General features: G+C 48.1%; 1 protein-coding gene across 1 annotated transcript in view; it reads right to left on the bottom strand.

The window, feature by feature from the left end:
- Nucleotides 1-181: 181 nt before the first annotated feature.
- The window catches only part of PROM1 (prominin 1), a 139,793-nt gene continuing 123,427 nt past the window's right edge, over nt 182-16,547 (bottom strand). The window contains exons 16-22 of the mRNA XM_042782209.1: nt 16,349-16,420; nt 14,837-14,929; nt 12,249-12,302; nt 9,101-9,181; nt 8,912-8,980; nt 6,175-6,267; nt 182-301 (exon numbers count right to left, since the gene is read on the bottom strand). Of these exons, the coding sequence (XP_042638143.1) occupies nt 182-301; nt 6,175-6,267; nt 8,912-8,980; nt 9,101-9,181; nt 12,249-12,302; nt 14,837-14,929; nt 16,349-16,420 (582 nt within the window). The remainder of the gene's footprint in view (nt 302-6,174; nt 6,268-8,911; nt 8,981-9,100; nt 9,182-12,248; nt 12,303-14,836; nt 14,930-16,348; nt 16,421-16,547) is intronic.

The raw sequence follows: 16,547 nt of genomic DNA, 5'->3' as shown, positions 1-16,547 counted from the left end.
AAAAAAAAAAAAAAGCAATTAAAACAAGCATGAGAAAGTCTGTACAAACAAAACCCCTGCTCAGGGACGAGCCAGTAGGTGAGCCAAGTCAAGTGCAAAGCCGTCAGCCCTCTTCCTGGCCAGCTCCGCAGAAGCAGCACCCTGAGAACACCAGCCCCAGCCTCCGTGGACACACAGCTACTTACTCATCGTACACCTCCTCTGAGTCCATCTGACGGTAGTACTTGGCCAGCTTGACAGCAACGATTATAGCTGGCAGTAAAAACACTGTCGCCTGTCCTATGCCAAACCAAAAGAGATTCTAGGAGCAAAACAAAACATCGTTACATGCTTGAGGACGGAAAATGGAAAGCAACACGTGTTTCAGGGGGAAAAAAAGTTTTGTTATTTGTTTCTCATTTTGTTCTGTGATTTGTGAGCTTGCTGTGAGCCAGCCACTGTGTGAAGAGCTGTGTGTTGTAACTCACTTCATCTTTCTAAAAAGCGTCAGTCCGACCACTTGTCATCCAGTCGATTCTGACACATATGGCGACCTCGTATGTGTCACAGTAGAACTGCACCCCACAGTTTTCAGTGGCTGACTTTTTGCAGGTAGAATGCCTCAAAGTGATTGTTTCTTTTGAGGACCCGCTGAGGGTGGACTCAAACTGCCAACCATTTGGTCGGCAGCTGAACACATGAACCATTCATGCCAGGCCCCATTAATATGCGTATTTTACAAATGAGGAATAAAACCAATGGTGGAGGCAGGATTTGAACCTAGGACACTCCAAAGTCAACTTCTCAGCACCTCACCACTGCTCCCTTTGCAGTCCAGCCATTAGCACGTGCGTGGCCAGCAGGGCTGAGTTTCAATCCCTTTTAGGAGCAGTTTGCCATAAGATGACTAATTAACCTTCCTGGCTTTGTTTCTGCACCTTAACAGAGGGGAAACTATTACCATCTCATAACTTTGCTGAGTTAAGGATACAGAGGCAGTGCTTCATATGTTCTGTTGATGTGTGCTGATAAGTTGATTCCAACTCCACGCTGGGATCTTTACAAAGCACGTTGTCACGTCTTTTTCCTGCTGTGCTGCTGGTTGGGTTTGGATCACCAGCATTTTGGTTGGCAGATGGGTACTTAACCACTGCACCATCAGGGCTTCTGAGTACATACTAAAGCAAAACCCACTGCAGTTGACTCAGTCCCAACTCATAGCAATCCTACAAGGCAGAGTAGAACTGCCCCCATAGTTACCAAGGCTGTAATCTTTATGGAAACACACTGTCACGTCTTTTTTCTATGGAGCGGCTGATGAGTTTGAACTCATGACCTTTCAGTTAGCAGCTGAGCACTTAACCATTATGCCACCAGGGCTCCTTTAACACATACTGTTGTTAGGTGCTGTCAAGTTGGTTCCAACTCAGTGACGCAGTGGACAACAGCATGAAACACCATCCAGTCCTGCACCATCTTCACAACCGTTGCCATGCTGAGCCCATCACTGCAGCCACTGTGTCAGTCCATTTCATTGAGGGTCTTCCTCTTTTTCACTGACCTGCTTCCAGGGACTGGTGTCCCTTCTGACAACATGACCAAAGAACAAGAGACAAAGTATGGCCATTCTCACTGCTAAGGAGCATTCCCACTGTACTTCCTCCAAGACAGATTTGTTCATTCTTCTGGCAGCCCGTGGTACAGTCAGAACTCTTCACCGACACCACAATTCCAATGCATCGATTTTTTAGTCACTGTCCAGCTCTCACATGCACATGAAGCAAGTGAAAATACCATGCTTGGGTCAGGTGCACCCCAGTCTCCATAGTGACGTCCTTTTCAATAGGTCCCAATACAGATTAGGTTTCAATAAATGTTTCATTGATTTCAGTTGTTTAGTTTAATGTTTAAGGCAGACCAAAGAAAATGCAACCATTTGTCAGCTGAGGAGCAATGTTAATGTTTTTAAAGAATTGCTAACAGTCCTAAATCAGATTTCCTGTAGAAACCTGGGCGGACCTCTTTCCTTCATAACTAACACTGAGCTCTTGTACCCACAAGGCCACTGTCAGCTGCAGCCGAGTGGCTCCTCCATTCAGAGGGCCACTCACCCCTTTTTTCCCCCGTCCACAGCATTCATTTTTGCACCAGTGATATTCCCAATGATGTAACTTTATCAGCCAATCAGAACTGATGCGGATGCAAAACAAATAATCAGAACTGACAGCCAACACGACCATGTGGATACCACCCACTGCCTGACTGTGCGTTCTGCCTAGTATCCTACCCTTGGTCTGCTCTGCAAATTGACACCCTGTTGAGTCCTTGCAGAAGTTCCCAGCTGTGGCCCCTGCACGGGGACAATGCTCCCCAGAGCCGCTCTCCCCAGCCCAGCACCAGGCAAAGGCAGCATGGATGTCAGGACCCCTGCGAGGCCCTCATGACTCGCCCGCTGCCGTTCTGCTTCTGGGTAAGGCGAGTGCTCACTGACTGGGGCACCTCTCAAGCCAGAATGTCCAGGAAGTCTGTGCTCCTTTCCTTCCACCCTCCTTTATGACTACACCTGCATGTTTTCAACCTTATTTTGGGAGGCTTGACGGCTTTAGGACAACTGTGCCTTTTTACTAGAAGCTGCCTTAGTCCTTTTGGGAATAAGTCTCAAACATCAACATAACAAACTTAATAATGCTGCTGCTGTTAGGTTCTGACTCACTGGGCCCCCATCTGTGTACAACAGAATGAAAAGTGTCTCAGTCTGTTGTACACAGATGGGGCCACTATGCGTGGTCCTGCTCCAGCCTCACAGCCACTGTATGCTTGAGCCCACTGTTGTAGCCCCTGGTCAGTCCATCTCATGGAGGGGCTTCCTCTTTTTTGCTGACCCTCCACTTCACCAAGCATGTGCCTCTCCAGGGTCTGGGCCCTCCTGATAATACGTCCAAAGTGCACAAGACAAAGTCTCATATTCACTTCTAAGGGGTATTCTGGCTGTGCTTCTTCCAAGACAGATCTGTCCGTTCTTCTAGCAGTCCATGTTATGTACTCAGTATTCCTCACCAACGCATCAAGTTTTCTTCGGCCTGCCTTATTAATTGTTCAGCTTTCAAACGCAAATGAGGCTATTGAAAATACCATCATCAGGTGCACCTTAGTCCTCAAAGTGCCTTCTTTGTTTTATAACCCTTTAAGGAGGTCTTTTGCAGCCTATTTCTCCAATACACTATGTCATTTGATTTCTTGACTACTGCTTCCATGGGTGTTGTGGATCTAAATAAAATGAAATCTTTGCATGATAGAGTTTTGCAAGACCCATGACCTATTCATTGGAAATACCTTTTTTCAACAAGATCAACAATGACTACCCATGTGGACCTCACTGGAAGGAATACATAGGAATCAAATTGACTATAACTGTGGCAAAAGATGCTGGAGACACTCCGTATCATCGATCAGAGCAAGACCTGTGGCTGACTGCAGGACAGACCATCTAACTGCTCATATGCAGTTCAAGTTGACGCTGAAGAAAATTAAAACAAGTCCACAAGAGCCAAAGTATGGCCTTGACTGTATAAATTCAAGTGGTTCAACCTGAATTTAGGGACTGCTGAAGAATAGACTTGATGCATTGAACCCCAATGACCAAGGACCAGATGAGTTGTAGGATGAAATCAAGGATATCATACATGAAGAAAGCAAAAAGTCATTAAAAAGAAAGAAAAGACCAAAATGGGTGTCAGAAGAGACTCTGAAACTTGCTCTTGAATGGTGAATAGCTAAAGTGAATAGAAGTAAAAGAGACGAAGTAAAAGAGGGAGTAAAAAAGCTGAATGGAAGATTTCAAAGGGTGGCTCAAGAAGACAAAGTATTAAATGAAATGTGTGAAGACCTGGAGTTAGAAAGCCAAAAGGGAAAAGAACATCATAATAGGTCCACCCAAAGGCACCTCAACAGACAGTTCAGGAGATACCCAGAGCTCGTCCTTACGGTGTTAAACACCTGCTGATAAAGCCCCTGCCCATTCATCACCCTGAGCAGCCTCAGTGTGCCCCGTGTGTCCCCAGTTACCTGGAAAGCACCACCTGGCAGCTGGATATGTGATTGGATGTGGGCAGGTGCTGGAGCCTGGACATAATAAGCCAATTTTCATGTTGGGTGCCTCAACTCAAGCCAACAGCAGGGGTCACAAGCAGCAGGACAAATGGGTTGGGATTTGGAAGAGTAGGGACACAGCCAGGAACCAAGGTTTGTGGTTTGTGTGACTGGAAGAGCGGTGGGATCATTCCTAGTGGAGCATGAATGTCCATCCAGCAGACAGATGGATAAATGGACATGGAGCATGGAGATGGATGGACAGAGTGATATAAGTGGACTGACAGCTCTCTGATCATTCATTCATTCAGTAGCAATACTCTGTGTGAGGCAATATGCCAGAGTACAGGGACATGACAGTAAAGAGACAGGCCTGTACTTAAGGAGTTGAGAGTCTAGTGCATGGAGACCACTTAATCCCAGAACCACACAAACACACAACTCCAAATGCAGGAAGTTCTCTAAGAAAAAGCATAGGGTGCTATGGGAATGAGAACAGGGAGCCCATTCTAGTTTGGCTGATCTGAAAAGGCTTCCTAAAAAAAGATGTATTTGAGCTAAGATCTGAAAACTGAGTATCAGCTAATAACACTAGCAAAACATTGCAAAGGGCTTCATGTAAGTCTCTCCTTGAACTAACAACCCACAAGGCTGATGAAGCTCCAAAAAGTACAATAACTTGTCCAAAGTCCAACAATTCAGAAGGTGGTAAAGTAAAATTCAAATTCAGAGTCTACAGTCTCGACCATTATAAGACCTAGTGGAGTTAGCCAGGTGAGGTGCAGGTTGAGAAGGGAAGAGTGAGAGAGAAACAAGGTGTGTCAGTTACCAGCCAGGCAAGGGAGATGGCATGTGCAAAGGCCTTGCGGTGTAAGACCTGAGATGCAGTTGAAGGAATGAGAGAAAGCAAGTGTGGCTGGAATACAGGTGCAAAGGAGGGCAGATAACACAAAGTGAGGCCCAAAGAGACCAAGGCCTGATCCCATGTGATCCAGCGTATCCTATTAAGGAGGATCCTGAGCCCAACCCTTGTACTGGAAGCCACTGAGGTGCTTTATGCAGGGGAAGTGAGAAGACAGGCTCACCAAGGAAGTGTGAAGAGGCTGAGTAATAAACTTGATTAATCAGAGCCTGCTGTCCCAACTCTCAAGGACCCTGGGTGGCACAAGCAATGTGCGATCGGCTACTGACCTACAGGGTGGTAGTTCAAACCCACCTAGCGGTGCTGCGGAACAAAAGCCTGGCAACATGCTTCTATAAGATGACAGCCAAGAAAACCCCGTGGAGCATGGTTCTCCTCTTAACAGTCACCATGAGTTGGAATTGACTTGCTGGCAACAGTTTTATCCCGAGTCACACCCTCAAAGGGCTTTTAAATCAAAAATCAAATTAGGCTTGGGCTATCTTTGGTCCTGTGTACAGAAATGGACTAAAAGTCCTTTTGAATATTGGCAACCTGTACCTCAATGATTCTTCCTTTCTCATTATTCTAGGCAAACAGGAGTTTTCTTCACAAGGACTTCCTGATCTCTGTAAATATAATTCCACAAAGAACAAAGACATTCAGATAGGACTTTGACTCTTAGCGTCTATTAGGTATTATAACAAGGACCCTGGTGGTTAACACAGTGGTTAAGCGCTCAGCTGAATGCTTAACCAGAAAGGTCAGAGGTTCAAACACACTCAGGAGCTCTGCAGGACAAAAGACCTGGTGATGTGCTTCCGTAAAGATTACAGTGTGGAAAACGCTACGGGGCAGCTCCCCTCTGGTCTGTAGGTTCCCCATGACTCTGAATGGACTCGATGACACAAAACAACAGGTGTCATCACACATGCATCTCAGTTTATGATAGACCCAAGCAGAAAACTCACAGCATGTTCTGAAATCTGGGGAAATCGAATCAAAGATGGATTGATTGTGTCTCCTTACTGTAGCAACCCCCTTCTTGGGTTTCCGAGGCGATATCACTGTGGAAGTAGATTGCCCAACCTTCCTTCCGAGGAGTGGCTGGTGACTTTGAACTGCCAGCCTTCTGGTTAGCAGTCAGGTGTCTTAGGCACTACGCCTCCAGAGTGCCTCCTTATTGTGAAAGATGAACCTCTTACCAAAGGGTCCACAATAGAGCTGCAAAGAAAGGCATCGACCAGAGAATCCAAGGCGGTGGCCACAGGGCTGCAGGCTGCCATTTTCTTAGTGATCTGTGGGAGTGAAACACAGGCACGCTGTAACTGACACATGTCCACAGAACGCCTCCAGAGTCAGACACGCTGCTGATTGGCCGCCTTCCCCAGGAGGGTTTTGGAGGCCATGGAGCGTGCACACGTGATTGCTAAGGAGTTGCTCTGCAGTGTGCACAGCTGTGACCTTTCAAGCAAGACCCTTACTCTCTCCACCTCAGGTCCCTCATTTGTTACTTGGAACAGCCATCTCAGCCTGCGGGATTCGGGAGAAAATTGGAAGTGCACGTGTCCCCACCACACCTCCGTCTGAATGTCTTACCCGACATTGTTAGATAACAAAGGAGGTGGGAATAGAGGAGAGAAATTGTACCTTCCAGAGCAGGGGCTGGTGAACCCTTTCTGTAAACGCTGTAGGATTCGCAGCCTGCCACATATATGGCGAACCCACGCCATTCTGCACTGTAGTGCCAACGCCTCATCTGCAGTACAAAACAAGCGGGCGTGGCTGTTCCCAAAGCCCCTTGTGTTTTAAAGTCACTCCTGGCAGCCCCGTTTTCAGAGAAGACAATGTGCCCATCCTGAGATAGGGATTACTGGGACAGATGCTCCAAGCCCACAAATGATTTAAGGAGACTGTAGTCACTTCTTCAAAATATGTTTCTATGTACCCGAAGCTTGCCTGCTAACCAGACGGCTGGCGGTTCAAACCCACCAGCCACTCCCCGGAAGGAAGGTTGGGCAATCCTACTTCCATAGTGATACTGCCTCGGAAACCCAAGGAGGGGTCGCTATGAGTCGGGGCCGACTCGATGGCACATAACAACAACAACAACAACATGTACCCGAAGTTAGATGCTTCCTTTTCTCGAGGGAGGGAGCATATGGGAGTGTCTTTTTTTCTTTTTCTTTCCCTTTTTGGTTGCTCCATATTCCTCTTTTCCTTCTATCTACACCTTACAAGGTCACCAATGTTCATAATCTTAAGTTTCTTCAAGTTCAGGGTTGTATGAGTTTTTGCACTGTTGGTTTTATAAAAAGTAGGGAGAGGTCACATTCTGCACATTTTCCTGCACCTTGCATTGACCCTGTGGAAATGTCCCAAGTCCCCTGCAGGAGCCCAATTCATCCCACACCATAAAACCCAAACCCACTGCCATCATTGATTCCAACTCACAGTGATCCTACAGGACAGAGTACAACTGTCCCACGGGGCTTCCGAGGCTGTAAATCTCTACAAAAGCAGATTGTCTCAACTTTCTCCCATGGAGCAGCTGGTGAGTTTGAACTGCCAACCTTCTGGTTAGCAGCCAAATGCTTTAACCACTGCATCCTCAGGCCATGGCTGCTCTGTGATGGAACCATTCTGGCCCCGCTTCACTGTGGTTCTCAGGTATTTGCTTTGTATTCCAGGTACAGAAACATGACCAAACTGTGGTCCTCAGTCCCATGCAGGAGATGCATGGTGACGGGACAGTGTTGATGTGCTCCTTCAGCCACAGCTCACCCACATGTGTACCCTTTTTACTCACACAGAAGACCCCGAGGATCCCACGTGGGGGATGACCACACAGATATCAGAAAGAGGGCTTCTCTGCCCTGTGCCTTTCAGGATAACCAGGCACCTGGCCGAGGTGGTGAGAATTGGCAGAGGGCAGTGGGGAGAAGACATACAGAGGAAGTCGCTCCAAGAAGGGTCAAAGTACAGTGTGAGGCTGGAATATGATGTGGGATGACAAGGCCATCTGGCTGCACATGGTCAAGGCCCAGGAACACAATGTGAAGCTTGGGCTGTACTGTTGTTGTTGTTGTTATGTGCCATCAAGTCAGACTCATAGTGACTCATAGCGACCCTCCTTGGGTTTCCAAGGCGGTAGGTATCACTACGGAAGTAGATAGCCCCATCTTCCTTCCGAGGAGTGGCTGGTGGGTTTGAACCACCAGCCTTCTGGTTAGCAGTCAAGTGCCTTAGCCACTACGCTACCAGAGCTGTGCAGGGGTGGCCTAAATTCTCCTGAGTTGCCAGACTTCTCAAAGCCCACCTTGTCTAGTAGCACCAACCCGGTAATCAGCAGCAAGCCAACCCACAAGGGAATAATCCTCAACGAGGAGTCAGCCCAGGGCCCAAGGTGGCAACCAGCGTGGTGGCACGGTGGTGAAGAGCTTGACCGCTATCCAGAAGGTTGGCAGTAAAATCCTACCAGTCATTCCACAGGAAGAAAGACCTGGCGATCCAATCCCGTAAACATCACAGCCTTGGAAACCCCATGGGGCAGTTCTGTTCTGTCCTATAGGGTCGCTGTAAGTCAAAATCGACAGCACACAGCAACAACTCTCCCCACCAACTTGTTGCCATAAAACCACTGGAAACTTCACGCTTCTCAGGAGCTCATGGTTCATCGGAAAGCTGGTGGGGGAAAGCTGGGGACAGGCAACTGTGGCAAGAACCCATATGACAAAGGGGAGTGAAGGGAGGGCACTGGGAATACAACACCTGTGCTAACTCTTACAGCACCTCCCCTCTCAGCCTTCACACCCCAATGTCCTTTTACTTGCCTCCTATCAAAGGAGGGCAAAGTTTATTTTTATTTCCTCCTGATTTTATCCTAGAAGGTTACTGTCCTAAGACACAGCCTCCCTTCTCCTCATAAAAGGGACTACTTACAGAGTGTTTGACCCACTGGATGTAATGTTTAAAGTGTCCTATTATGACACTCGCATACTTCGCACTTTCCTGGAAAGAAACCAGACATTAGTGAATCATTAAAACGATTCCTGTCCCCCTTGTTCAGTCACACTCCTCAGTTCACATACTCACTTCCTGACACACTTATTTTTCAAAAAGTAAACTCACGGTCTTGATTATATCAGGAACACCCTGTCTGATGAAGGACTGGGCAGAATTCAGTGCGAGAAAGATGTCATTCACTTTCATCTGGAAGACAGAGCAAACAGTGGCAGTACCAGAGGGATCAAATGATTTACTCAGGCAGTTTGCATGCAGTGGTGAGCCCTGTGAACTCAGCCCATACGAGCATCTGTACTTGGGGGGAGAACAGAACTGGCCAGCCCTGGGTGTGCAGAGGGGTGGAGATGGGCGCAGGTGGGGCTTTGATTTTGGGCCGAACCCCTGGCTAGGTCCTTTCTACAAATCACCCGGTGAATACTCACAAGACTGTAGGGAAGGCTTCTTGTGCCCTGCTTCCCAGATGAGGGGAAACGGTTTTGCTGGCACAAACGGTTAAGTGCTCGACTAACCAGATGAAAGACCGACGGTCCCAACCCACCCAGAGGCACCTTGGGAGACAGGCCTGGCAACCTGCCTCCGCAAGGCTGCAGCCTTGAAAATCCCACAGAGAAGTTCTGCTCTGCACACGGGGGGTTGCCGTGACTCGTAATAGACCTGACAGCAGCGAACAACCCCAAGGAGGTAACCCTGCTCAAGGTGAAGAGCTGCAGTGTGCACACAGCACTGTGTCGTCCCTGAGGCCACACTCCACAAGGACAAGGCCACTGCCAATCCATGTGGCAGTTTTGTGTAAATTAGAAAAGTTGTCCCTTCCGTCCAGAGGGAGTCCCTGGGTGGTGAAAACGGTTACTATGGTTGGCTGCCGATGGAAAGGCTGATGGTTCAAAGCCACCTATGCCTCAGAAGAAAGGTCTGGTGACGTGCTTTCAAACAAAACGAGCCCGAGAGCCCCATGAAGCATGCTCTGACACACAGGTCACCGGGAGCCAGCAGTGACTCCATGGCAACCACTTCTTTTTTCTGTCCAGAAGCCTCAGGACACACAGCTTGGTTAGGAGACTAAAGGTTGATTTTCACCCCTACCTCACCCTCAGCTGGGCCCCTGTGGGGAGCGATGCCCAAATGCACAGTGTAGCCCTGAGTGTCAAGGTGTGTAGGAGTCACAGAGGATCTGCACTCGGCCACCAGCCTTTGCATGGCATACACTTGTGAAAATGGCAACTATGCAAACAGGGCTCAGAGAAGAGTAAGCCTAAGAGTCTTCAGAGCACCTGAGTCATGGTCTTGTTCTCAAGGAGAACAGTGTGGGGAAGAATGTTTGGCTTTGTATTGTGGGGTTGGGGAGTCCCTGGGTGGCTCGGGTAGCTCACGGAAAGGCTAGAGGTTCAAGTCCAGGCACCTTGGAGGAAGAGCCTGGTGATGAACTTCTGAAAACTCAGCTACTACAAACCCTGTGGCGCGCAGGTCTTGGACATCCCTCAGTGCACCTTGAGTTGGAACTGACTCAAAGGCTTTTTTTAAAAAAAACTTGTAAGACTGACTCCTGAAACCTCTCATGGAAAACCCATTTCATATAATCAAGAGATTTGCTGAGTTGCCTGCTGGCATTGTGGGTTCCGATGACGACAACATGGCCTCGGGACTCAGTCTCTGCCGTGGGAATATTACTGGCACTGCAGGAGCCCCGTGGTAGGCTGTCTTAGCAGCTCATGACTGCAGACGCCCTCACTGGACCAGCTTACCAGTGGGTGCTGCACCTCTCCCCAGCCCAGTATGATTCGCCTGGCCCTGTGGCATGCTTTGGCTAATGGGAGACAGGCAGACGTGGCAGTGTGCCAGTTCTCTGACGGGCCATCTGTGTTTCTGTTCACCTTCTGGATCCTGAGCTCCACTCTGAGGACATGTGGTGACCCACACAGGTGTTGTTCCTCAACATAAAGACAGTGAAAAGCCTCACAACTGGGCCAAAAAGCTATATAATGACTGTAAACAGAGAAAAGATTGAAGTTGTGAGGGATTTCGTTTCCCTTGGGTCCACAGTCAACACCCATGGAAGCAGCAGTCAGGGAATCAGATATCATATTATACTGGGCAAATCTGCTGCAAAAGACCTCTTTAAAGTGCTGAAGAGCAAAGATGTCACTTTGAAGACTACGGTATGGCTGACCCAAGCCATGGTACTTTCAATTGCCTCATATGCGTGTGAAAGCTGGACAGTGAATAAGGAAGACTGAAGAAGAGTTGATGCCTTTGAATTACGGTGTTAGCAAAGAATACCAAAAATACCATGGACTGCCAGAAGAACGAACAAATCCATCCTGGAAGAAGTAGAGCTGGCCTGCTCCTCAAAAGTGAGAATGGCCAGAGTTTGTTTCACCTCCTTTGTCATGTTGTCAGAAGGGACCAGTCTTTGAAGAAGAGTATCATGCGTGGTAGAGTAGAGGGTCAGTGAAGAGGGGAAGACCTTCCACGAGATGGACTGACCCAGTGGCTGCAATGACAGGCTTAGGCACAGCAGGGACCGTGAGGATGGCACGGGACCGGGCAGCATTTTGTTCTGTTGTACACAGTGTCACTGTAAATTGGAGCCAAATCAATGGCACCTAACAACAACAAACCAAAAGCTTGGCAGTTTGAACCCACCAGCTGCCCCACAGGAGAACGATGAGGCAGTTTGCTTCTGTAAACATTTACAGTCTTGGAAACTCTGTGGAGTTCTACTTTGTCCCACAGGGTCACTATGAGTTGGAAATCAACTCGATGGCGGTGGATTTGGTTTTTGGTTTACGGATCTAACAAGAAACTTTAGAGGTGTTAACGGTTAAGCCCTCGGCTACTATCTGAAAGGTCTTCCTTATTCCTTGTCAAGCTTTCCATGCATATGGGGCAATAAAAAATCCCATAGCTTGAGTCAGGCACACCTTTGACCTCAAAGTGATGCCTTTGCTTTCTAACACATCAAAGAGGCCTTTGGCAGCAGCCCTACGGGGCAGCCCTACTTTACCCTACAGAGTTGCTACGAGTCCGAACTGACTGGGCAGCACCATCAGCAATGTGCAAGTAACACCATGCTAAAGGGAAGGCTCCACTGATATAAGTGAAGGAAGGAGACAGGAAGAAAATCCGCTTGATATTTGATGTGGATGGATAATGGAGTCGTCTTCAAGTTCTAACACGCAGCAGCATCTCTGAGATGCTAAGAGTGGTGCTGGATAACAAAATCCCTTGAAAGAAGAACAAAAAAAGTCCTTACCATCAGTCCTCTGGTGTTGTGTCTAAGTATCTTGATGCTTTGCTGTAAAGTATGCTGGTGAACAAACAGAGATGATATTTTCCAAATTATTACATGAAGCAGTAAGATCCTTGTGCCCCCCCCCCCAAACCAGTCACCAAACTCGACTTTACACTGAATGGTTTTATTCTAGAAAAAGCAATGAACACAAGTAACAGTGTCCCCAAAGAAATCAAGATACTTATTCCAATGCTATGAAGGGTAGCGGGAGCTCTGGTAGCATAGTGGCTAAGACACTTGCCTGCTAACCAGACAGCTGGCGGTTCAAACCCACCAGCCACTCCTCGGAAGGAAGGTTGGGCAATCCTACTTCCGTAGTGATACTGCCTCGGAAACCCAAGGAGGGGTCGCTATGAGTCGGGGCCGACTTGACGGCAAACAACAACAACAACAACAACATGAAGGGTAGCACATCACCCACAAGGTGTCCAAGAAACCCCTGTGAGGTAGACTTAATAAAAGTGGAAGGTGTTCAACAGGAAGCCTGCCTAACTAGAGCAGTTTTCCTACATGGCTTAGATCAGAGGTTGGCAAACTTTATTTGTAAAGGGCCAGATTGTAAGTGTTTTAGACTTTGCAGGCCATTCCCTGCCCCAACTGCTCCCCTGAAGCCAAAGGCAGCCACAGACTATATGTGAACTAATGGACTTGGCTAAGTTCGAGGAAAACGTTATTGACAAAACAAGGCAGCAGGCCAGGTTTGGCCCACAGCTGTAGTTTGCAGGGCCACAGTTTGCCCAACCCTGGTTGAGATTAAGATCACACATAAACAACAACTTGCCTACATGTAGACAGTGTTCCCCTATCTCTGAAAAGGCCAATGTGTCCTGTGCACTTAAAAATAAGCATTTAGAAATGAGGACCAGACTTACAATGTAACATGTACGTCAGGAACAAGTACAGTGTGGAACTGTGATTAAACACAGTGTAAAAATCAAGAAAATTCAACAGCAGGAATTTGTGAGTATTCTAATCAACTACGAAGTCAGGAGAGGGAAAAAAACAAGAGTAGAACTAGTTCTAGAAGGTTCTAAAGCAGTCGACGTGTATGCTTCTCCCAACCTGAGCAAGCAGACTTAGTGACCCACTTTCTGCACAGGATACACGGCCCACGTGTGAGCCCCTTTGATGCTTCATCTCAGTGAAGCCAGTAACGGCAGAGCACTGTCCATCACGTGGGGGTGAGTTCAGAGGCTACGATACTTTGGAAAAGCAGAAGCAGGATTTGAAACCAGGTCTGTGTGACTGCAAAGCTCCTCCGCCCCTGCTCCAGACTGCCTTTGTTATTTCATTAAGGAGAGAAGCAAGACGGCAGTGAGGAGAGGAGGAAAAGGAAAGTCAGAAAACAGGGTGGGAAGTGAGAAAGCAAGCCACAGCCACTGTGACGGTCAAGTTTATGTGTCGAGTTGGCTGGGCTGTGGTGTCCAGGTGTTTGGTCAAACATCAGTCTTGCTGCTGTTAGAAAGGAGTTAGGTGTGATTTTATCAACTGGCCTTTGCATTACTTTTCCACAACGTGTGGGAACCTCAGCTAATCAGCTGAATGCCTTAAAAGTCAAAAGGGAGCTTTCCTTAGGATGTATTCTGCCTCCAGAGTCTATAGATCTCTTTCCAGGTCTCTCTTACTCTGAACTCTTCCCATCAACTGATTTAGGGAGTTAGGGACACAAACCAGCAGGAATGTCAAACCTGTCACCCGAAATACAGATTTCAGAGCTGCCAGTCCTCTACAATTGCATCAGTCAACTTCTTAAAATAAATCTACGTATAGCAACGTGTGTGTGTATAGGTAGACAGACAGACACATGTGTCCCTGGGTGGAACAAGCAGTTAAGTGCTCAATTACTAGCTGAAAGGCTGCTTTCGAATCCTCCCAGAGTGTCATCAGAAGATAGGCCTAATGATCTGCTTCGGAAGGGCTATGGCCTTAAAAATCCCATGAGAGCGTTCTGTTTGGCATACACAGGGTCGTTATGAATCAGCAACTTACAGCAGCAGCAGTGGGTGTGTGTGTCTGTTTGCGTGGGGGTCTGTATCTCACTGGTTCTGTTTCTCCAGAGAACCCTGAGGTGGCTGTCAGGAGACAGCATGGAATCCAAGTGAAGTGTGCAGAAGGGCGCTTACCCTGGCTTGCACGTATTTCTTGAGAGTGTTTGTAGAAAAAGAATTTGAGAATAAGTAAGCGTGAGGGCCAGAGAGAAATATGAGTCCTTTTGCTAACTGCGTGGCTTCGGAGGGCCTTGTAACAGCATGGACACTTCACCCAGGAGGAGGAGGCAGCTGCAGGTTTCATTCTCGGTGCCCACCCTCCAATAGCAGAAAGACAGGAAACAAGCAGAGGGGGCTGGTGATACTTATGCTGTAGCCTCCTAACGTTTGAGAACGCTAAGGCCCAGCTGCCTGAGTGTTTCTTCAAGTGGCTCCATTTCTCAGGCTGAGGACGTGACCCACATGAGATGAAAGCACATCACTGGGTGAACAGAAGGGCAACTCTTTGAAATGGATGTTGCGTGAGAGGAGAGCAAAATGCCGGAGCTCGCTTATTGTTACCATTGATTGTTCCAAGGGAATAACTTCACGATGGTACAGTGCTTCCACATTTTGGGAATAAAGGTACAGAGACATCTTCAAGATTCCCTCGGGCTACAGGGAGAAGAAAATACACAGAGATCAACACCCGCTTCTGATGCGAGGCACCCTCACTAACTATAGGAGCTCCAGCCAGTCCCATCACGGCAGGTAGCCTTCCTCTAAGTGATGGTCCCGGATGCTGGAGCCAGCCTGAAGGGACAGGGCCAAGAGACCCTGCCTCAAATCACGGAACCAGACTCTGAGCAGACACTCCTACTCATTAGCCCTTCCTGAGCTCACAGCTGTGCTGTCTCTCATCCACCTTCCCCATTTCAGAGATGAGAACACCACGGCTCAGCTGAGAAGTGCTTTATTAATTGAACTCCTACTTGAATAGCATGTGCTCTCTGCCAGGTCCTGCTCTACAAATGATAACACGCAGTAGTCCTAGGAGGCAGATACGACTCTGTGCCCATTTGAAAGATGAGAAGAGGAAGGCACCAAGCCAAAAAAATCAAACTCACTGCCATCAAGTCGGATCCAACTCCTAGCAACCCCTCCTTGGGTTTCCGAGGTGGTATCACTAAGGATGTAGATTGCCCAACCTTCCTTCCAAGGAGTGGCTGGTGGGTCTGAACCGCCAGCCTTCTGGTTAGCAGTCACATGCCTTAGGCAGTATGCCACCAGAGCTCCTAAGGGAAGGCACAGAGGGTGGGAAACTCTTGCCCAAGGTCCCACAGCTAGGAAGCTTCTGCATCAGGATTTAATCACCTCATGAGTGTGCTGCTGCTTGAAAGGGACCGTTAATACCCCAACCAGCACAGGAGTTGAGGAAGGAGAAACATGGGGTCTCCTCCCCCTTATCCATTAACTATTGGTGATTCAAAGCATCAGATGAAATCTTCCTCCTCCGTACCCTCAGTGACCATTCCCCTACACGGCAAGGAAAATGACGTATATACGAACGTTGATATGTGCGTGTGGTAGGCGCACATGGGCGCGTGTTGGGAGGAGGGTGTGGACGGGCTGATGGGAATGAATGTAGACCCGGTGCTAAGGTGGCAAGGGCCCCAGCACTGAGCACAGCAGGACCAGGGGTGTTTGAGTGCACTCTGCAACTGCCCTGGGAACCGTCACTGCCCACAGCAGGGTGGGCCATGCTGCCGTGGCTGCTGACCACAGGCAGCTTGAACAAAGAATGGCTTATGGCAGAAGAATTCTCCTCAGGAGCCCCCTTAAGAACTACTGGTGTTTGACAGCCACGACTACTGTACCATTTAACTGACCTCTGTGGAGCACAGGAGTTAAACACTCGGCTGTGAATCAAAAGGTTAGTGGTTCCAACCCACCAGCCTCTTCAAAGGAGAACACTGAGGCACTCTGCTTCTGTTAAGATTACAGCCTCAGAAACCCTATGCGGCAGTTCTACTCTGTCTTACAGGGTTGCTATGGGTCAGAATTGACTTGACAGTAACATGTATTGGAACTCACCAAACCCTCTGCTACTGCGACCAGATGATCAGCAAATGATCCAAGGTTCACTCTTGTCAAGGTTTTATTGGTCTAAAACAGAAGTGGGTTGGGTGAAGAGAAGGGCAATGTACCAAATGTGAGTGACCAATATGGCAGCATTGAGGATGAGAAAGACATAGAGAGTTACTTGGGCAGTACAGACAACAAATATGAACCC

This window comes from Orycteropus afer, unplaced genomic scaffold (genome assembly GCF_000298275.1).
Source record: "Orycteropus afer afer isolate SDZICR_OR568_19922 unplaced genomic scaffold, OryAfe1.0 scaffold00262, whole genome shotgun sequence".
NCBI classification, from domain to species: Eukaryota; Metazoa; Chordata; class Mammalia; order Tubulidentata; family Orycteropodidae; genus Orycteropus; species Orycteropus afer.
This window is presented reverse-complemented; position numbering and strand designations above follow the sequence as displayed.